The 18,184-nt window shown below is 55.1% G+C and overlaps 1 protein-coding gene across 1 annotated transcript in view; it reads right to left on the bottom strand.

The window, feature by feature from the left end:
* Positions 1-986: 986 nt before the first annotated feature.
* LOC123748186 (uncharacterized) overlaps positions 987-18,184 on the bottom strand; it is a 43,144-nt gene continuing 25,946 nt past the window's right edge. Inside the window, exon 3 of the mRNA XM_069301647.1 lies at positions 987-4,364. Coding sequence (XP_069157748.1) covers positions 4,210-4,364 — 155 coding nt within the window. The 3' untranslated portion in view covers positions 987-4,209. The remainder of the gene's footprint in view (positions 4,365-18,184) is intronic.

Here is an 18,184-nt window from a genome sequence, read left to right as displayed (position 1 = left end):
ACCCCCCGCAAGCACAACTAGGTGAGTACAGATGTAATTTGGAATTCTTTAACGTGACAATTCCAACCAGGCCTACGTCCTCTATTTGTTTTTTAGAAGGATTCTCTCCCCCCTTCCTTAACTAGCACTGACATGACAGATTGCCAAAAATTGTCATTGAAACTGTTTTGATGGAAATTACACTGATGAATAGATGCACTGATGATGCAACTTTCTGCAACTAATGCAGAAAGTTACATTAGTTAATATATGGAATATTATAAAGTTTTCCGTGAAGCAGGCACTCCAAACTTATGCAGGTCAGCAATAGTGACTTTCTCCCAGGTTAAATGTATTAAGGATGGTTACTGTTCTCACTGTCAGGAGCAACAGTTTGATAGTGAGGTATAGTGACGGTGTCTATGACAGGAAAATGACAGGAAAGGTTGTCACAATCACTGAGTCTTATACCCTCAAATGTAACCAGTTAGGTCATCATCAGTGAGAAAATGATCAAAATGAGACTTTCCTCTCCAGTCACTTAAAGGAAAGCCAAAGTAATATTAAACTGAGCATAGCCAATATTGACCAGCATATGCAAATCTTTTGTTAAATTTTAATAGCCTAAGTCTTCTTGTAACGATTTTATGTTTTTCTTAATTTATTTCAATGTAGATTTTTGTATCATCGGAAACTAGGTAATGTTGCACTTGAGTGTTGTATCAACATGGTTTATATATACGGTAAACAAGACAGGTCTCAGGCCAGAGTCCTGAGGACCATTGACAACTATGGTAATGTTGCACTTGAGTGTTGTATCAACATGGTTTATATATACGGTAAACAAGACAGGTCTCAGGCCAGAGTCCTGAGGACCATTGGCAACGTTTACCACTCGGATTTGTCTTACTCTGTTTCTGTTGAAAAAGTCATATCATATACCACTAGCAAGTTAATACCTCCAAACAATAGGCCTCAGAGAATGAGTGAAAATAAAAGTGTTTAAATTGTTTAAACTTATATGTTGCTTTATTTCAGATAACGCATGTATTTACTTTAATACTTGCAGTTCTGAACTATAAAAAGCATAGTACAGTACTACTTACTGTATCAAAGGAGGTGTACATATTGCAGTTTCTTTACTAAAGTAATTATACATTTAAGTGTGCAGAAGGACACTTGCTGTATTAAACTACTTGAACAGTAAGCTGCATACTGTATGAAATATCTTGTACAGTACGTTAATTACTGTAATAAAGTAAGTGCCCAAAAGCTAGCTACTGTATTAGAGCAAATTTACAAAAGAATACTGATAATACTAAAAAACATATGTACAGTAAGCTGCTTAATGCATTATGGTAAATTGCAATAGGCAACTTACTGTATTTAGTTGTACATTAAGCAACTTAAAATATCAAAGATGTATATATGCTCCTGCTTAATCTTGAGGATAATAAGGTTAAGGCAGCCTAAAAGTCAAACAAAAATTCTCAATGCCTAAAATCCTTAATAAAATGTTACAATAACTAAGATCCCTTAACAAATAAAGAGCCAAGACTAATAATAGTGATCCAATAAACAATAGTAAATAAAGTCATATTGATAATAAAGTGTAGAAAATGCTAATATATCAGTTACATACCAAAACTTATTCATAAAATCAGCAAACAAATGCTTATTTATACCTTCCACTACAGACTGGAAGGCAGCTTATCTATCCCTCCCACTATATTTATACTATTTCAGTACACATAAGGGGCATAACTGGCCAACCTCTCACAGTGTTCATGACAGAACACTCATGAACACTCGAGATACCTGGATGATCAGGTATCCAGAGGATCCTGATCAACGAGGCTGTGAGTCATATGTCAGGCTGCGAGCAGCGGCGTCCAGTAGCCTGGTTGACCAGTCCAGCAATGAAGAGGCCGGGCCGCGGGGACGCTAAGCCCCGAAACAACCTCAAGGAAGGTATCTCCAGCATACTAAAACTCACTCATACCTCCAGCATACTAAAACTCATTCATACCTCCAGCATACTAAAACATATTCATGCCATCAGCATACCATATCTGTTCATATATCCAGTATAAACAAATTATTTATATCATTAATATAACAAAACCCATCCATACCACTTGCGTACCAAAGTTCATTAATACTACAGCATAAAAACTCATTCTTACAATGGACACAAGAAATTTGTAGACCAGACCACACACTAGAAGGTGAAGGGACGACGACGTTTCGGTCCGTCCTGGACCATTCTCAAGTCGATTGTCACAATCGACTTGAGAATGGTCTGGTCAACATACTTTAGCCCCGTTATTGTGACTCATCGCCGACACAAGAGATCCTTTAATCCACCATCATACACATTCATACCACCCACTTGTAGTCTACCAGTTGGTCGTTCTGGGGACCATGACCCCTGGTCTCCGACCATGTCTCCTGGCTGCTGGTCTGGTCTCCGACCATGTCTCCTGGCTGCTGGTCTGGTCACCGACCATGTCTCCTGGCTGCTGGTCTGGTCACCGACCATGTCTCCTGGCTGCTGGTCTGGTCACCGACCATGTCTCCTGGTCTGGTCACCGACCAAGCCGCTATGGCTGCTGCTCTGGTCATCCAGGCTGTTAGACACGTCTGCTCACAGCCTAAAGTCACAGCCCGGTTGATCAAGTAACCTTTGGATATATTTATCATACAACCAACACACAAAAACTTATACAAACCACAAACATACACATGGTCTTGTTGTATGTCTTACTAAACCCAACTTGTGATAAAACTTTGATAAACCCGTCAGTGGTAAGAGTTCCAGCGAGGTCCTCGTATGTAGGAGGACATTGGTCTCAATGTTATGTACATCTGTAGATTACTGTACATCTACACGTGTACATCTGTAGATTACTGTACATCTACACATGTACATCTGTAGATTACTGTACATCTACACATGTACATCTGTAGATTACTGTACATCTACACATGTACATCTGTAGATTACTGTACATCTACACATGCACGTCTGTAGATTACTGCACATCTACACATGTACATCTGTAGATTATTGTACATCTACACATGTACATCTGTAGATTACTGTACATCTACACATGTACATCTAATACTTGATGAGATGTAATCATCTCATTGAGAGATGTACATCATAATCATTGAATTGTAATGTACATCTACATTGGTCTCGTGAGGCTGGTCTCAACAACCAGTTCCTCGTAGATGTGCCCTTGTACATTATTGGTCTCGTGAGGCTGGTCTCAACAACCAGCTCCTCGTAGATGTGTCCTTGTACATTATTGGTCTCGTGAGGCAGGTCTCAACAACCAGCTCCTCGTAGATGTGTCCTTGTACATTATTGGTCTCGTGAGGCTGGTCTCAGCAACCAGCTCCTCGTAGATGTGACCTTGTACATTATTGGTCTCGTGAGGCTGGTCTCAGCAACCAGCTCCTCGTAGATGTGTCCTTGTACATTATTGGTCTCGTGAGGCTGGTCTCAACAACCACCTCCTCGTAGATGTGCCCTTGTACATTATTGGTCTCGTGAGGCTGGTCTCAACAACCATCTACTCGTAGATGTGTCATTGTACATTATTGGTCTCGTGAGGCTGATCTCAACAACCAACTTCTCGTAGATGTGTCCTTGTACATTATTGGTCTCGTGAGGCTGGTCTCAACAACCAGCTCCTCGTAGATGTGCCCTTGTACATTATTGGTCTCGTGAGGCTGGTCTCAACAACCAGCTCCTCGTAGATGTGCCCTTGTACATTATTGGTCTCGTGAGGCTGGTCTCAACAACCATCTACTCGTAGATGTGTCCTTGTACATTATTGGTCTCGTGAGGCTGGTCTCAACAACCAGCTCCTCGTAGATGTGCCCTTGTACATTATTGGTCTCGTGAGGCTGGTCTCAACAACCATCTACTCGTAGATGTGTCATTGTACATTATTGGTCTAGTGAGGCTGGTCTCAACAACCAGCTCCTCGTAGATGTGTCCTTGTACATTATTGGTCTCGTGAGGCTGGTCTCAACAACCAGCTCCTCGTAGATGTGTCCTTGTACATTATTGGTCTCGTGAGGCTGGTCTCAACAACCAGCTCCTCGTAGATGTGTCCTTGTACATTATTGGTCTCGTGAGGCTGGTCTCAACAACCAGCTCCTCGTAGATGTGTCCTTGTACATTATTGGTCTCGTGAGGCTGGTCTCAACAGTCTACCGTATCAAAACATTCTTAAAATTGTTAAGCGACGCACCGAGCTCTTGGAGGTACTTCTTGTTCTCCTCACTGTCCTCGATCCTAATCTCAAGGTCATCACCAGTGACGCCCCTCCGGTGAAGTCCTCGCAGGAGTCTCTCCCCTCCCACACCTGTAGATGAGAGGGAACATTGCAGCTCACACCTGGCAACTCTCCACACCCACACCTGCAGATGAGAGGGAACATTGAAGCCCACACCTGGCTACCCTCCCCACCCACACCTGTAGATGAAAGTGAAAACTGAAGCCCACACCTGGCAACTCTCCCCACTCACACCTGTAGATGAGAGGGAACATTGCAGCTCACACCTGGCAACTCTCCACACCCACACCTGCAGATGAGAGGGAACATTGCAGCTCACACCTGTCAACTCTCCCCACCCACACCTGTAGATGAGAGGGAACATTGCAGCTCACACCTGTCAACTCTCCACAACCACACCTGTAGATGAGAGGGAACATTGCAGCTCACACCTGGCAACTCTCCCAACCCACACCTGTAGATGAGAGGAAGCATTGCAGCTCACACCTGTCAACTATCTACACCCACACGTGTAGATGAGAGGGAACATTGCAGCTCACACCTGGCAACTCTCCACACCCACACCTGCAGATGAGAGGGAACACTGAAGCCCACACCTGGCTACTCTCCCCACCCACACCTGTAGATGATAGGGAACATTGAAGCCCACACCTGGCAACTCTCCCCACCCACACCTGTAGACGAAAGGGTACACTGAAGCCCACACCTGGCTACTCTCCCGACCCACACCTGCAGATGAAAGAGAACACTGAAGCCCACACCTAATTACTCCTCACACCCATCTCTTAAGGAGGAGGAGGAGGGTAGTGATGCAGAGGAGGAGGGTAGTGGTGCAGAGGAGGAGGAGGGTAGTGATGCAGAGGAGGAGGGTAGTGGTGCAGAGGAGGAGGAGGGTAGTGGTGCAGAGAAGGAGGGTAGTGGTGCAGAGGAGGAGGAGGGTAGTGGTGCAGAGGAGGAGGGTAGTGGTGCAGAGGAGGAGGAGGGTAGTGGTGCAGAGGAGGAGGAAGGTAGTGGTGCAGAGGAGAAGGAGGGTAGTGGTGCAGAGGAGGAGGAGGAAGGTAGTGGTGCAGAGGAGAAGGAGGGTAGTGGTGCAGAGGAGGAGGGTAGTGGTGCAGAGGAGGAGGAGGCTAGTGGTGCAGAGGAGGAGGGTAGTGGTGCAGAGGAGGAGGAGGGTGGTGGTGCAGAGGAGGAGGAGGAGGGTAGTGGTGCAAAGGAGGAGGAGGGTAGTGGTGCAGAGGAGGAGGATAGTGGTGCAGAGGAGGAGGAGGGTAGTGGTGCGGAGAAGGAGGGTAGTGATGCAGAGGAGGAGGAGGGTAGTGGTGCAGAGGAGGAGGGTAGTGGTGCAGAGGAGGAGGAGGGTAGTGGTGCAGAGGAGGAGGAAGGTAGTGGTGCAGAGGAGAAGGAGGGTAGTGGTGCAGAGGAGGAGGAGGAAGGTAGTGGTGCAGAGGAGAAGGAGGGTAGTGGTGCAGAGGAGGAGGGTAGTGGTGCAGAGGAGGAGGAGGCTAGTGGTGCAGAGGAGGAGGGTAGTGGTGCAGAGGAGGAGGAGGGTGGTGGTGCAGAGGAGGAGGAGGAGGGTAGTGGTGCAAAGGAGGAGGAGGGTAGTGGTGCAGAGGAGGAGAATAGTGGTGCAGAGGAGGAGGAGGGTAGTGGTGCGGAGGAGGAGGAGGGTAGTGGTGCAGAGGAGGAGGAGGAGGGGAGTGGTGCAGAGAAGGAAAAGGGTAGTGGTGCAGAGGAGGAGGAGGAGGGTAGTGGTGCAGAGGAGGAGGAGGAGGGTAGTGGTGCAGAGGAGGAGGAGGAGGGTAGTGGTGCAGAGGAGGAGGAGGAGGGTAGTGGTGCAGAGGAGGAGGAGGAGGGTAGTGGGGCAGAGGAGGAGGAGGAGGGGAGTGGTACAGAGAAGGAGGAGGGTAGTGGTGCAGAGGAGGAGGGTAGTGGTGCAGAGGAGGAGGAGGAGGGTAGTGGTGCAGAGGAGGAGGATAGTGGTGCAGAGGAGGGTTGTGGGGCAGAGGAGGAGGAGGGGTGAGGTGCAGAGGAGGAGGAGGGTAGTGGTGCAGAGGAGGAGGAGGGAAGTAGTGCAGAGAAGGAGGAGGGAAGTGGTGCAGAGGAAGAGGAGGGTAGTGGTGCAGAGGAGGAGCAGGGTAGTGGTGCAGAGGAGGAGGAGGGTAGTGGTGCAGAGGAGGAGGAGGGTAGTGGTGCTGAGGAGGAGGAGGAAGGTAGTGGTGCAGAGGAGAAGGAGGGTAGTGGTGCAGAGGAGGAGGGTAGTGGTGCAGAGGAGGAGGAGGCTAGTGGTGCAGAGGAGGAGGGTAGTGGTGCAGAGGAGGAGGAGGGTGGTGGTGCAGAGAAGGAGGAGGAGGGTAGTGGTGCAAAGGAGGAGGAGGGTAGTGGTGCAGCGGAGGAGGATAGTGGTGCAGAGGAGGAGGAGGGTAGTGGTGCGGAGGAGGAGGAGGGTAGTGGTGCAGAGGAGGAGGAGGGTAGTGGTGCAGAGGAAGAGGAGGGTAGTGGTGCAGAGAAGGAAGAGGGTAGTGGTGCAGAGGAGGAGGAGGAGGGTAGTGGTGCAGAGGAGGAGGAGGGTAGTGGTGCAGAGGAGGAGGAGGAGGGTAGTGGTGCAGAGGAGGAGGAGGAGGGGAGTGGTACAGAGAAGGAGGAGGGTAGTGGTGCAGAGGGGGAGGGTAGTGGTGCAGAGGAGGAGGAGGAGGGTAGTGGTGCAGAGGAGGAGGATAGTGATGCAGAGGAGGGTAGTGGGGCAGAGGAGGAGGAGGGGAGTGGTGCAGAGGAGGAGGAGGGTAGTGGTGCAGAGGAGGAGGAGGGAAGTGGTGCAGAGAAGGAGGAGGGAAGTGGTGCAGAGGAGGAGGAGGGTAGTGGTGCAGAGGAGGAGGAGGGTAGTGGTGCAGAGGAGGAGGAGGGTAGTGGTGCAGAGGAGGAGGAGGGTAGTGGTGCATAGGAGGAGGAGGAAGGTAGTGGTGCAGAGGAGAAGGAGGGTAGTGGTGCAGAGGAGGAGGGTAGTGGTGAAGAGGAGGAGGAGGCTAGTGGTGCAGAGGAGGAGGGTAGTGGTGCAGAGGAGGAGGAGGGTGGTGGTGCAGAGGAGGAGGAGGAGGGTAGTGGTGCAAAGGAGGAGGAGGGTAGTGGTGCAGAGGATGAGGATAGTGGTGCAGAGGAGGAGGGTAGTGGTGCGGAGGAGGAAGAGGGTAGTGGTGCAGAGGAGGAGGAGGGTAGTGGTGCAGAGGAGGAGGGTAGTGGTGAAGAGGAGGAGGAGGGGAGTGGTGCAGAGGAGGAGTAGGGTACTGGTGCAGAGGAGGAGGGTAGTGGTGCAGAGAAGGAGGAGGGTAGTGGTGCAGAGGAGGAGGAGGGTAATGGTGCAGAGGAGGAGGAGGGAAGTGGTGCAGAGGAGGAGGAGGGAAGTGGTGCAGAGGAGGAGGAGGGTAGTGATGCAGAGGAGGAGGAGGGTAGTGGTGCAAAGGAGAAGGAGGGTAGTGGCGCAGAGGAGGAGGAGGAGGGTAGTGATGCAGAGGAGGAGGAGGGTAGTGGTGTAGAGGAGGAGAAGGGTAGTGATGCAGAGGAGGAGGAGGGTAGTGATGCAGAGGGTAGGAGGAGGGTAGTGATGCAGAGGAGGAGGGTAGTGGTGCAGAGGAGGAGGAGGAAGAGGAGGCGGAGGGAAGTAGTGCAGAGGAGGAGGAGGGTAGTGGTGTAAAGGAGGAGGTGGGTAGTGGTGCAGAGAAGGAGGGTAGTGGTGCAGAGGAGGAGGGTAGTGGTGAAGAGGAGGAGGAGGGGAGTGGTGCAGAGGAGGAGTAGGGTACTGGTGCAGAGGAGGAGGGTAGTGGTGCAGAGAAGGAGGAGGGTAGTGGTGCAAAGGAGGAGGAGGGTAATGGTGCAGAGGAGGAGGAGAAAAGTGGTGCAGAGGAGGAGGAGGGTAGTGGTGCAGAGGAGGAGGAGGGTAGTGATGCAGAGGAGGAGGAGGGTAGTGGTGCAGAGGAGGATGAGGAGGGTAGTGGTGCAGAGCAGGAGGAAGGTAGTGGTGCGGAGGAGGAGGAGGGTAGAGGTGCAGAGGAGGAAGAGGGTAGTGGTGCAGAGGAGGAGGAGGGTAGTGGTGCAAAGGAGGAGGGTAGTGGTCCAGAGGAGGAGGAGGGTAGTGGTGCAGAGGAGGATGAGGAGGGTAGTGGTGCAGAGGAGGAGGGTAGTGGTGCAGAGGAGGAGGAGGGTAGTGATGCAGAGGAGGAGGAGGGTAGTGGTGTAGAGGAGGAGGAGGATAGTGATGCAGAGTAGGAGGGTAGTGGTGCAGAGGAGGAGGAGGGTAGTGATGCAGAGGAGGAGGGTAGTGGTGTAGAGGAGGAGGAGGGTAGTGGTGCAGAGGAGGAGGAGGGTAGTGGTGCAGAGGAGGAGGAGGGTAGTGATGCAGAGGAGGAGGGTAGTGGTGCAGAGGAGGAGGAGGAAGAGGAGGCTTAGGGAAGTGGTGCAGAGGAGGAGGAGGGTAGTGGTGTAAAGGAGGAGGTGGGTAGTGGTGCAGAGGAGGAGGGTAGTGGTGAAGAGGAGGAGGAGGGTTGTGGTGCAGAGGAGGAGGGTAGTGGTACAGAAGAGGAGGGTAGTGGTGCAGAGGAGGAGGAGGGTAGTGGTGCAGAGGAAGAGGGTAGTGGTGCAGAGGAGGAGGATGGTAGTGATGCAGAGGAGGAGGGTAGTGGTGCAGAGGAAGAGGGTAGTGGAGCAGAGGAGGAGGGTAGTGGTGCAGAGGAGGAGGAGGGTAGTGGTGCAGAGGAGGAGGAGGGTAGTGGTGCAGAGGAGGAAGAGGGTAGTGCTGCAGAGGAGGAGGAGGGTAGTGGTGCAGAGGAGAGGAAGGGTAGTGGTGCAGAGGAGGAGGAGGGTAGTGGTGCAGAGGAGTATGAGGGTAGTGATGCAGAGGAGGTGGGTAGTGGTGCAGAGGAGGAGGAGGGTAGTGGTGCAGAGTAGGGGGAGGGTAGTGGTGCAGCGGAGAGGGAGGGTAGTGGTGCAGCGGAGGGGAAGGGTAGTGGTGCAGAGGAGGAGGAGGGTAGTGGTGTAGAGGAGGAGAAGGGTAGTGATGCAGAGGAGGAGGGTAGTTGTGAAGAGGAGGGTAGTGGTGCAGAGGAGGAAGAGGGTAGTGGTGCAGAGGAGGAGGGTAGTGGTGCAGAGGAGGAGGAGGGTAGTGGTGCAGAGGAGGAGGAGGGTAGTGGTGCAGAGGAATGGGAGGGTAGTGGTGCAGAGGAGGAGGAGTGTAGTGGTGCAGAGGAGTATGAGGGTAGTGATGCAGAGGAGGAGGGTAGTGGTACAGAAGAGGAGGGTAGTTGTGCAGAGGAGGAGGAGGGTAGAGGTGCAACGGAGGGGGAGGGTAGTGGTACAGAGTAGGAGGAGGGTAGCGGTGCAGAGGAGGAGGAGGGTAGTCGTGAAGAGGAGGAGGAGGGTTGTGGTGCAGAGGAGGAGGGTAGTGGTGCAGAAGAGGAGGGTAGTGGTGCATAGGAGGAGGAGGGTAGTGGTGCAGAGGAGGAGGAGAGTAGTGGTGCAGAGGAAGATGGTAGTGGTGCAGAGGAGGAGGGTAGTGGTGCAGAGGAGGAGGAGGGTAGTGGTGCAGAGGAGGAGGAGGGTAGTGGTGCAGAGGAGGAAGAGGGTAGTGGTGCAGAGGAGGAGGAGGGTAGTGGTGCAGAGGAGAAGGAGGGTAGTGGTGCAGAGGAGGAGGAGGGTAGTGGTGCAGAATAGTATGAGGGTAGTGATGCAGAGGAGGTGGGTAATTGTGCAGAGGAGGAGGAGGGTAGTGGTGCAGAGTAGGGGGAGGGTAGTGGTGCAGCGGAAGGGGATGGTAGTGGTACAGAGTAGGAGGAGGGTAGTGGTGCAGAGGAGGAGGAGGGTAGTGGTGAAGAGGAGGAGGAGGGTTGTGGTGCAGAGGAGGAGGGTAGTGGTGCAGAAGAGGAGGTTAGTGGTGCAGAGGAGGAGGAGGGTAGTGGTGCAGAGGAGGAGGAGGGTAGTGGTGCAGAGGAGGCGGAGGGTTGTGGTGCAGAGGAAGAGAGTAGTTGTGCAGAGGAGGAGGGTAGTGGTGCAGAGTAGGGGGAGGGTAGTGGTGCCAAGGAGGAGGGTAGTGGTCCAGAGGAGAAGGAGGGTAGTGGTGCAGAGGAGGATGAGGAGGGTAGTGGTGCAGAGGAGGAGGAGGGTAGTGGTGCAGAGGAGGAGGAGGGTAGTGGTGCAGAGGAGGACGAGGGTAGTGATGCGGAGGAGGAGGGTAGTTTTGCGGAGGAGGAGGAGGGTAGTGGTGCAGAGGAGGAGGAGGGTAGTGGTGCAGAGGAGGAGGAGAGTAGTGGTGCAGAGTAGGAGGAGGGTAGTGGTGCGGAGGAGGAGGAGGGTAGTGGTGCAGCGGAAGGGGAGGGTAGTGGTACAGAGTAGGAGGAGGGTAGTGGTGCAGAGGAGGAAGAGGGTAGTGGTGAAGAGGAGGAGGAGGGTTGTGGTGCAGAGGAGGAGGGTAGTGGTGCAGAAGAGGAGGTTAGTGGTGCAGAGAAGGAGGAGGGTAGTGGTGCAGAGGAGGAGGAGGGTAGTGGTGCACAGGACGCGGAGGGTAGTGGTGCAAAGGAAGAGAGTAGTTGTGCAGAGGAGGAGGGTAGTGGTGCAGAGTAGGGGGAGGGTAGTGGTGCAAAGGAGGAGGGTAGTGGTCCAGAGGAGGAGGAGGGTAATGGTGCAGAGGAGGATGAGGAGGGTAGTGGTGCTGAGGAGGAGGAGGGTAGTGGTGCAGAGGAGGAGGAGGGTAGTGGTGCAGAGGAGGACGAGGGTAGTGGTGCGGAGGAGGAGGGTAGTTTTGCGGAGGAGGAGGAGGGTAGTGGTGCAGAGAAGGAGGAGGGTAGTGGTGCAGAGGAGGAGGAGAGTAGTGGTGCAGAGGAGGACGAGGGTAGTGGTGCAGAGGAGGCGGAGGGTAGTGGTGTAAAGGAGTAGGAGGGAAGTGGTGTAGAGGAGGAGGAGGAGGGTAGTGGTGTAGAGTAGGAGGAGGAGGGTAGTGGTGCAGAGGAGGAGGAGGGTAGTGGTGCGGAGGAGGAGGAGGAGAGTAGTGGTGCAGAGGAGGCGGAGGGTAGTGGTGTAAAGAAGTAGGAGGGTAGTGATGCAGAGGTGGAGGGTAGTGGTGTAGAGGAGAAGGAGGAGGAGGGTAGTGGTGCAGAGGAGGAGGAGGAAGGTAGTGGTGCAGAGGAGGAGGAGGGTAGTGGTGCAGAGGAGGAGGGTAGTGGTGCAGAGGAGGAGGTTAGTGGTGCAGAGGAGGAGTAGGGTAGTGGTGCAGAGTAGGAGGGGGGAGGATAGTAGCGCAGAGGAGGATGAGGGTAGGGGTGCAGAGTAGGAGGAGGGTAGTGGTGCAAAGGAGGAGGAGGTGGGTAGTGGTGAAGAGGAGGAGGAGTGTAGTGGTGCAGAGGAGAAGGAGGGTAGTGGTGCAGAGGAGGAGGGTTGTGGTGCAGAGGAGGAGGGTAGTGGTGCAGAAGAGGAGGGTAGTGGTGCAGAGAAGGAGGAGGGTAGTGGTGCAGAGGAGGAGGAGGGTAGTGATGCAGAGGAGGAGGAGGGTAGTGGTGCAGAGAAGGAGGAGGGGGGTAGTGGTGCAGAGGAGGAGGAGGGTAGTGGTGCAGAGAAGGGTAGTGGTGCAGAGTAGGAGGAGGGAAGTGAAGCAGAGAAGGAGGAGGAGGGTAGTGGTGCAGAGGAGGAGGAGGGTTGTGGTGAAGAGGAGGAGGAGGGTAGTGGTGCAGAGGAGGAGGAGAGTAGTGGTGCAGAGGAGGAGGGTAGTGGTGCAGATTTGGAGGAGAGTAGTGGTGCAGAGGAGGAGGAGGGTAGTGGTGCAGAGGAGGATGAGGGTAGTGGTGCAGAGAAGGAGGGTAGTTATGCAGAGGAGGAGGAGGGTAGTGGTGCAGAGGAGGAGGAGGGTAGTGGTGAAGAGGAGGATGAGTGGTTGTGGTGCAGAGGAAGAGGAGGGTGTTGGTGCATAGGAGAAGGAGGGTAGTGGTGCAGAGGAGGAGGAGGGTAGTGATGCAGAGGAGGAGGAGGGTGGTGGTGCAGAGGAGGAGGGTAGTGGTGCAGAGGAGGATGAGGGTAGTGGTCCAGAGGAGGAGGAGGAGGGAAGTGGTGCAGAGGAGGAGGGTAGTGGTGCAGACGAGGAGGAGGGTAGTGGTGCAGAGGAGGAGGAGGGTAGTGGTGTAGAGGAGGAGCAGGGTAGTGATGCAGAGGAGGAGGAGGGTAGTGTTGCAGAGGAGGAGGAGGATAGTGGTGCAGAGGAGGAGGAGTGTAGTGGTGCAGAGGAGGAGGGTAGTGGAGCAGAGGAGGAGGAGGGTAGTGGTGAAGAGGAGGATGAGGGTTGTGGTGCAGACGAAGAGGAGGGTAGTGGTGCAGAGGAGGAGGAGTGTAGTGGTGCAGAGGAGAAGGAGGGTAGTGGTGCAGAGGAGGAGGGTAGTAGTGCAGAGAAGGAGGAGGGTAGTGGTGCAGAGGAGAAGGAGGTTAGTGGTGCAGAGGAGGAGGAGGGTGGTGGTGCAGAGGAGGAGGGTAGTGGTGCAGAGGAAGAGGGTAGTGGTGCAGAGGAGGAGGGTAGTGGTGCAGAGGAGGAGGAGGGTAGTGGTGCAGAGGAGGAGGGTAGTGGTGCAGAGGAGGAAGAGGGTAGTGGTGCAGAGGAGGAGGAGGGTAGTGGTGCAGAGGAGAAGGAGGTTAGTGGTGCAGAGGAGGAGGAGGGTGGTGGTGCAGAGTAGGGGGAGGGTAGTGGTGCAGCGGAGGGGGAGGGTAGTGGTACAGAGTAGGAGGAGGGTAGTTGTGCAGAGGAGGAGGAGGAGGAGGAGGGTAGTGGTGAAGAGGAAGAAGGTAGTGGTGTAGAGGACGAGGAGGGTAGTGGTGCAGAGGAAGAGAAGGAGGGAAGTGGTGCAGAGGAGGAGGGTAATGGTGCGGAGGAGGAGGAGGAGGAACGTGGAGCAGAGGAGGAGGAAAGTGGTGCAGAGGAGGATGAGGGTAGTGGTGAAGAGGAGGAGAAGGAGGGAAGTGGTGCAGAGGAGGAGGGTAGTGGTGCAGAGGAGGAGGAGGGTAGTGATGCAGAGGAGGAGGAGGGTAGTGGTGTAGAGGAGGAGGAGGGTAGTGATGCAGAGTAGGAGGGTAGTGGTGCAGATGAGGAGGAGGGTAGTGATGCAGAGGAGGAGGGTAGTGGTGTAGAGGAGGAGGAGGGTAGTGGTGCAGAGGAGGAGGAGGGTAGTGGTGCAGAGGAGGAGGAGGGTAGTGATGCAGAGGAGGAGGGTAGTGGTGCAGAGGAGGAGGAGGAAGAGGAGGCGGAGGGTAGTGGTGCAGAGGAGGAGGAGGGTAGTGGTGTAAAGGAGGAGGTGGGTAGTGGTGCAAAGGAGGAGGGTAGTGGTGAAGAGGAGGAGGAGGGTTGTGGTGCAGAGGAGGAGGGTAGTGGTGCAGAAGAGGAGGGTAGTGGTGCAGAGGAGGAGGAGGGTAGTGGTGCAGAGGAAGAGGGTAGTGGTGCAGAGGAGGAGGAGGGTAGTGATGCAGAGGAGGAGGGTAGTGGTGCAGATAAAGAGGGTAGTGGTGCAGAGGAGGAGGAGGGTAGTGATGCAGAGGAGGAGGAGGGTAGTGGTGTAGAGGAGGAGGAGGGTAGTGATGCAGAGTAGGAGGGTAGTGGTGCAGATGAGGAGGAGGGTAGTGATGCAGAGGAGGAGGGTAGTGGTGTAGAGGAGGAGGAGGGTAGTGGTGCAGAGGAGGAGGAGGGTAGTGGTGCAGAGGAGGAGGAGGAAGAGGAGGCGGAGGGTAGTGGTGCAGAGGAGGAGGAGGGTAGTGGTGTAAAGGAGGAGGTGGGTAGTGGTGCAAAGGAGGAGGGTAGTGGTGAAGAGGAGGAGGAGGGTTGTGGTGCAGAGGAGGAGGGTAGTGGTGCAGAAGAGGAGGGTAGTGGTGCAGAGGAGGAGGAGGGTAGTGGTGCAGAGGAAGAGGGTAGTGGTGCAGAGGAGGAGGAGGGTAGTGATGCAGAGAAGGAGGGTAGTGGTGCAGATAAAGAGGGTAGTGGTGCAGAGGAGGAGGGTAGTGGTGCAGAGGAGGAGGAGGGTAGTGGTGCAGAGGAGGATGAGGGTAGTGGTGCCGAGGAGGAAGAGGGTAGTGGTGCAGAGGAGGAGGAGGGTAGTGGTGCAGAGGAGAAGGAGGGTAGAGGTGCAGAGGAGGAGGAGGGTAGTGGTGCAGAGGAGTATGAGGGTAGTGATGCAGAGGAGGTGGGTAGTGGTGCAGAGGAGGAGGGTAGTGGTGCAGAGTAGGGGGAGGGTAGTGGTGCAGCGGAGGGGGAGGGTAGTGGTGCAGCGGAGGGGGAGGGTAGTTGTGCAGAGGAGGAGGAGGGTAGTGGTGTAGAGGAGGAGAAGGGTAGTGATGCAGAGGAGGAGGGGAGTTGTGCAGAGGAGGAGGAGGGTAGTGGTGTAGAGGAGGAGGTGGGTAGTGGTGCCGAGGAGGAGGAGGGTAGTGGTGCAGAGGAGGAGGAGGGTAGTGGTGCAGAGGAATGGGAGGGTAGTGGTGCAGAGGAGGAGGAGGGTATTGGTGCAGAGAAGGAGGAGGGTAGTGGTGCAGAGTTGGGGGAGGGTAGTGGTGCAGAGGAGGAGGGTAGTGGTGCAGAGTAGGGGGAGGGTAGTGGTGCAGAGGAGGAGGAGAGTAGTGGTGCAGAGGAGGCGGAGGGTAGTGGTGTAAAGAAGTAGGAGGGTAGTGATGCAGAGGTGGAGGGTAGTGGTGTAGAGGAGGAGGAGGAGGAGGGTAGTGGTGCAGAGGAGGAGGAGGAAGGTAGTGGTGCAGAGGAGGAGGAGGGTAGTGGTGCAGAGGAGGAGGGTAGTGGTGCAGAGTTGGGGGAGGGTAGTGGTGCAGAGGAGGAGGGTAGTGGTGCAGAGTAGGGGGAGGGTAGTGGTGCAGAGGAGGAGGAGGGTAGTGGTGAAGAGGAGGAGGAGGGTTGTGGTGCAGAGGAGAAGGGTAGTGGTGCAGAAGAGGAGGGTAGTGGTGCAGAGGAGGAGGAGGGTAGTGGTGCAGAGGAGGAGGAGGGTAGTGGTGCAGAAGAAGAGGGTAGTGGTGCAGAGAAGGAGGGTAGTGGTGCAGAGGAGGAGGAGGGAAGTGGTGCAGAGGAGGAGGAGGGTAGTGGTGCAGAGGAGGAAGAGCGTAGTGGGGCAGAGGAAGAGGAGGGTAGTGGTGCAGAGGAGAAGGAGGGTAGTGGTGCAGAGGAGGAGGAGGGTAGTGGTGCAGAGGAGTATGAGGGTAGTGATGCAGAGGAGGTGGGTAGTTGTGCAGAGGAGGAGGGTAGTGGTGCAGAGTAGAGGGAGGGTAGTGGTGCAGAGGAGGAGGGTAGTGGTGCAGAGGAGGATGAGGAGGAGGAGGGTAGTGGTGCAGAGGAAGAGGAGGGTAGTTGTGCAGAGGAGGAGGAGGGTAGTGGTGCAGAGGAGGAGGAAGGTAGTGGTGCATAGGAGGAGGAGGGTAGTGGTGCAGAGGAAGAGGAGGGTAGTTGTGCAGAGGAGGAGGAGGGTAGTGGTGCAGAGGAGGAGGAGGGTAGTGGTGCAGAGGAGGAGGAGGGTAGTGGTGCAGGGGAGGAGGAGGGTAGTGGTGCAGAGGAAGAGGAGGGTAGTTGTGCAGAGGAGGAGGAGGGTAGTGGTGTAAAGGAGGAGGAGGGTAGTGGTGCAGAGGAGGAGGAGGGTAGTGGTGTAAAGGAGGAGGAGGGTAGTGGTGCAGAGTAGGAGGAGGATAGTGGTGCAGAGGACAAGGAGGGTATTGGTGCAGAGGAGGAGGAGGATAGTGGTGCAGAGGAGGAGGAGGGTAGCGGTGCAGAGGAGGAGGAGGAGGGTATTGGTGCAGAGGAGGAGCAGGGTAGTGGTGCAGAGGAGGAGGAGGAGAGTATTGGTGAAGAGGAGGAGGAGGATAGTGGTGCAGAGTAGGAGGAGGGTAGTGGTGCAGAGGAGGAGGAGGAGGGTAGTGGTGCAGAGGAAGAGGAGGGTAGTGGTGCAGAGGAAAAGGAGGGTAGTAGTGCAGAGGAGGAGGAGGGTAGTTGTGCACAGGAGGATGAGGGTAGTGGTGCAGAGTAGGAGGAGGGTAGTGGTGCAGAGGAGGAGGGTAGTGGTGCAGAGGAGGATGAGGAGGAGGAGGGTAGTGGTGCAGAGGAGGAGGAGGAGGGTAGTGGTGCTGAGCATGAGGGTAGTGGTGCAGAGGAGGAGGAGGGTAGTGGTGCAGAGGAGGAGGAGGGTAGTGGTGCAGAGGAGGGTAGTGATGCAGAGGAGGCGGAGGAGGGTAGTGGTGCAGAGGAGGAGGAGGGTAGTAGTGGAGAGGAAGAGGAGGGTAGTGGTGCAGAGCAGGAGGGTAGTGGTGCAGAGGAGGAGGAGGGTAGTGGTGGAGAGGAAGAGGAGGGTAGTGGTGTAGAGTAGGAGGAGGGTAGTGGTGCAGAGGAGGAGGAGGGTAGTGGTGCAGAGCAGGAGGAGGGTAGTGATGCAGAGGAGGAGGAGGGTAGTGGTACAGAGGATTATGAGGTTAGTGGTGCAGAGCAGGAGGAGGGTAGTGGTGCAGAGGAGGAGGAGGGTAGTGGTGCAGAGGAGGATGAGGGTAGTGGTGCAGAGCAGGAGGAGATTAGTGGTGCACAGGAAGAGGAAGGTAGTGGTGCAGAGGAGGAGGGTAGTGGTGCAGAGGAGGAGGGTTGTGGTGCAGAGCAGGAGGAGGTTAGTGGTGCACAGGAGGAGGAGGGTAGTGGTGCAGAGGAGGAGGAGGGTAGTGATGCAGAGGAGGAGAGTAGTGGTGCAGAGGAGGTGGAGGTTAGTGGTGCAGAGGAGGAGGAGGGTAGTGGTGCAGACGAGGAGGAGGGTAGTGGTGCAGAGGAGGAGGAGGGTAGTGGTGCAGAGGAAGAGGAAGGTAGTGGTGCAGAGGAGGAGGAGGGTAGTGGTGCAGAGGAGGTGGGTAGTGGTGCAGAGGATGAAGAGGGTAGTGGCGCAGAGGAGGAGGAGGGTAGTGGTACTGAGGGGTAGGGTAGTGGTTCAAAGGAGGAGGAGGGTAGTGGTGCAGAGGAGGTGGAGGGTAGTGATGCAGAGGATGAGGGTAGTGGTGCATAGGAGGAGGGTAGTGGTGCAGAGGAGGTGGGTAGCGGTGAAGAGGAGGAGGAGGGTAGTGGTGCAGGGGATGAGGGTAGTGGTGCAGAGGAGGAGGGTAGTGGTGCAGAGGAGGAGGAGGGTAGTGGTGCAGAGGAGGTTGGTAGGGCTGCAGAGGAGGAGGAGGGTAGTGGTACAAAGCAGGAGGAGGGTAGTGGTGCAAAAGAGGAGGGTAGTAGTGCAGAGGAGGAGGAGGGTAGTGGTGCAGAGGAGGAGGAGGGGAGTGGTGCAGAGGAGGAGGAGGGTGGTGGTTTAAAGGAGGAGGAAGGTAGTGGTGCAGAGGAGAACGGGGGTAGTGGTGCAGAGGAGGAGGCTAGTGGTGCAGAGGAGGAGGAGGGTAGTGGTGCAGAGGAAGAGGAGGGTAGTTGTGCAGAGGAGGAGGAGGGTAGTGGTGCAGAGGAGGAGGAGGGTAGTGGTGCAGAGGAGGAGGAGGGTAGTGGTGCAGGGGAGGAGGAGGGTAGTGGTGCAGAGGAAGAGGAGGGTAGTTGTGCAGAAGAGGAGGAGGGTAGTGGTGCAGAGGAGGAGGGTAGTGGTGCATAGGAGGAGGAGGGTAGTGGTGCAGAGGAAGAGGAGGGTAGTTGTGCAGAGGAGGAGGAGGGTAGTGGTGCAGGGGAGGAGGAGGGTAGTGGTGCAGAGGAAGAGGAGGGTAGTTGTGCAGAGGAGGAGGAGGGTAGTGGTGTAAAGGAGGAGGAGGGTAGTGGTGGAGAGGAGGAGGAGGGTAGTGGTGTAAAGGAGGAGGAGGGTAGTGGTGCAGAGAAAGAGCAGGATAGTGGTGCAGAGTAGGAGGAGTGTAATCGTGCAGAGGAGGAGGATAGTGGTGCA

Source organism: Procambarus clarkii, chromosome 46 (genome assembly GCF_040958095.1).
Source record: "Procambarus clarkii isolate CNS0578487 chromosome 46, FALCON_Pclarkii_2.0, whole genome shotgun sequence".
Taxonomy (NCBI): Eukaryota; Metazoa; Arthropoda; class Malacostraca; order Decapoda; family Cambaridae; genus Procambarus; species Procambarus clarkii.
This window is presented reverse-complemented; position numbering and strand designations above follow the sequence as displayed.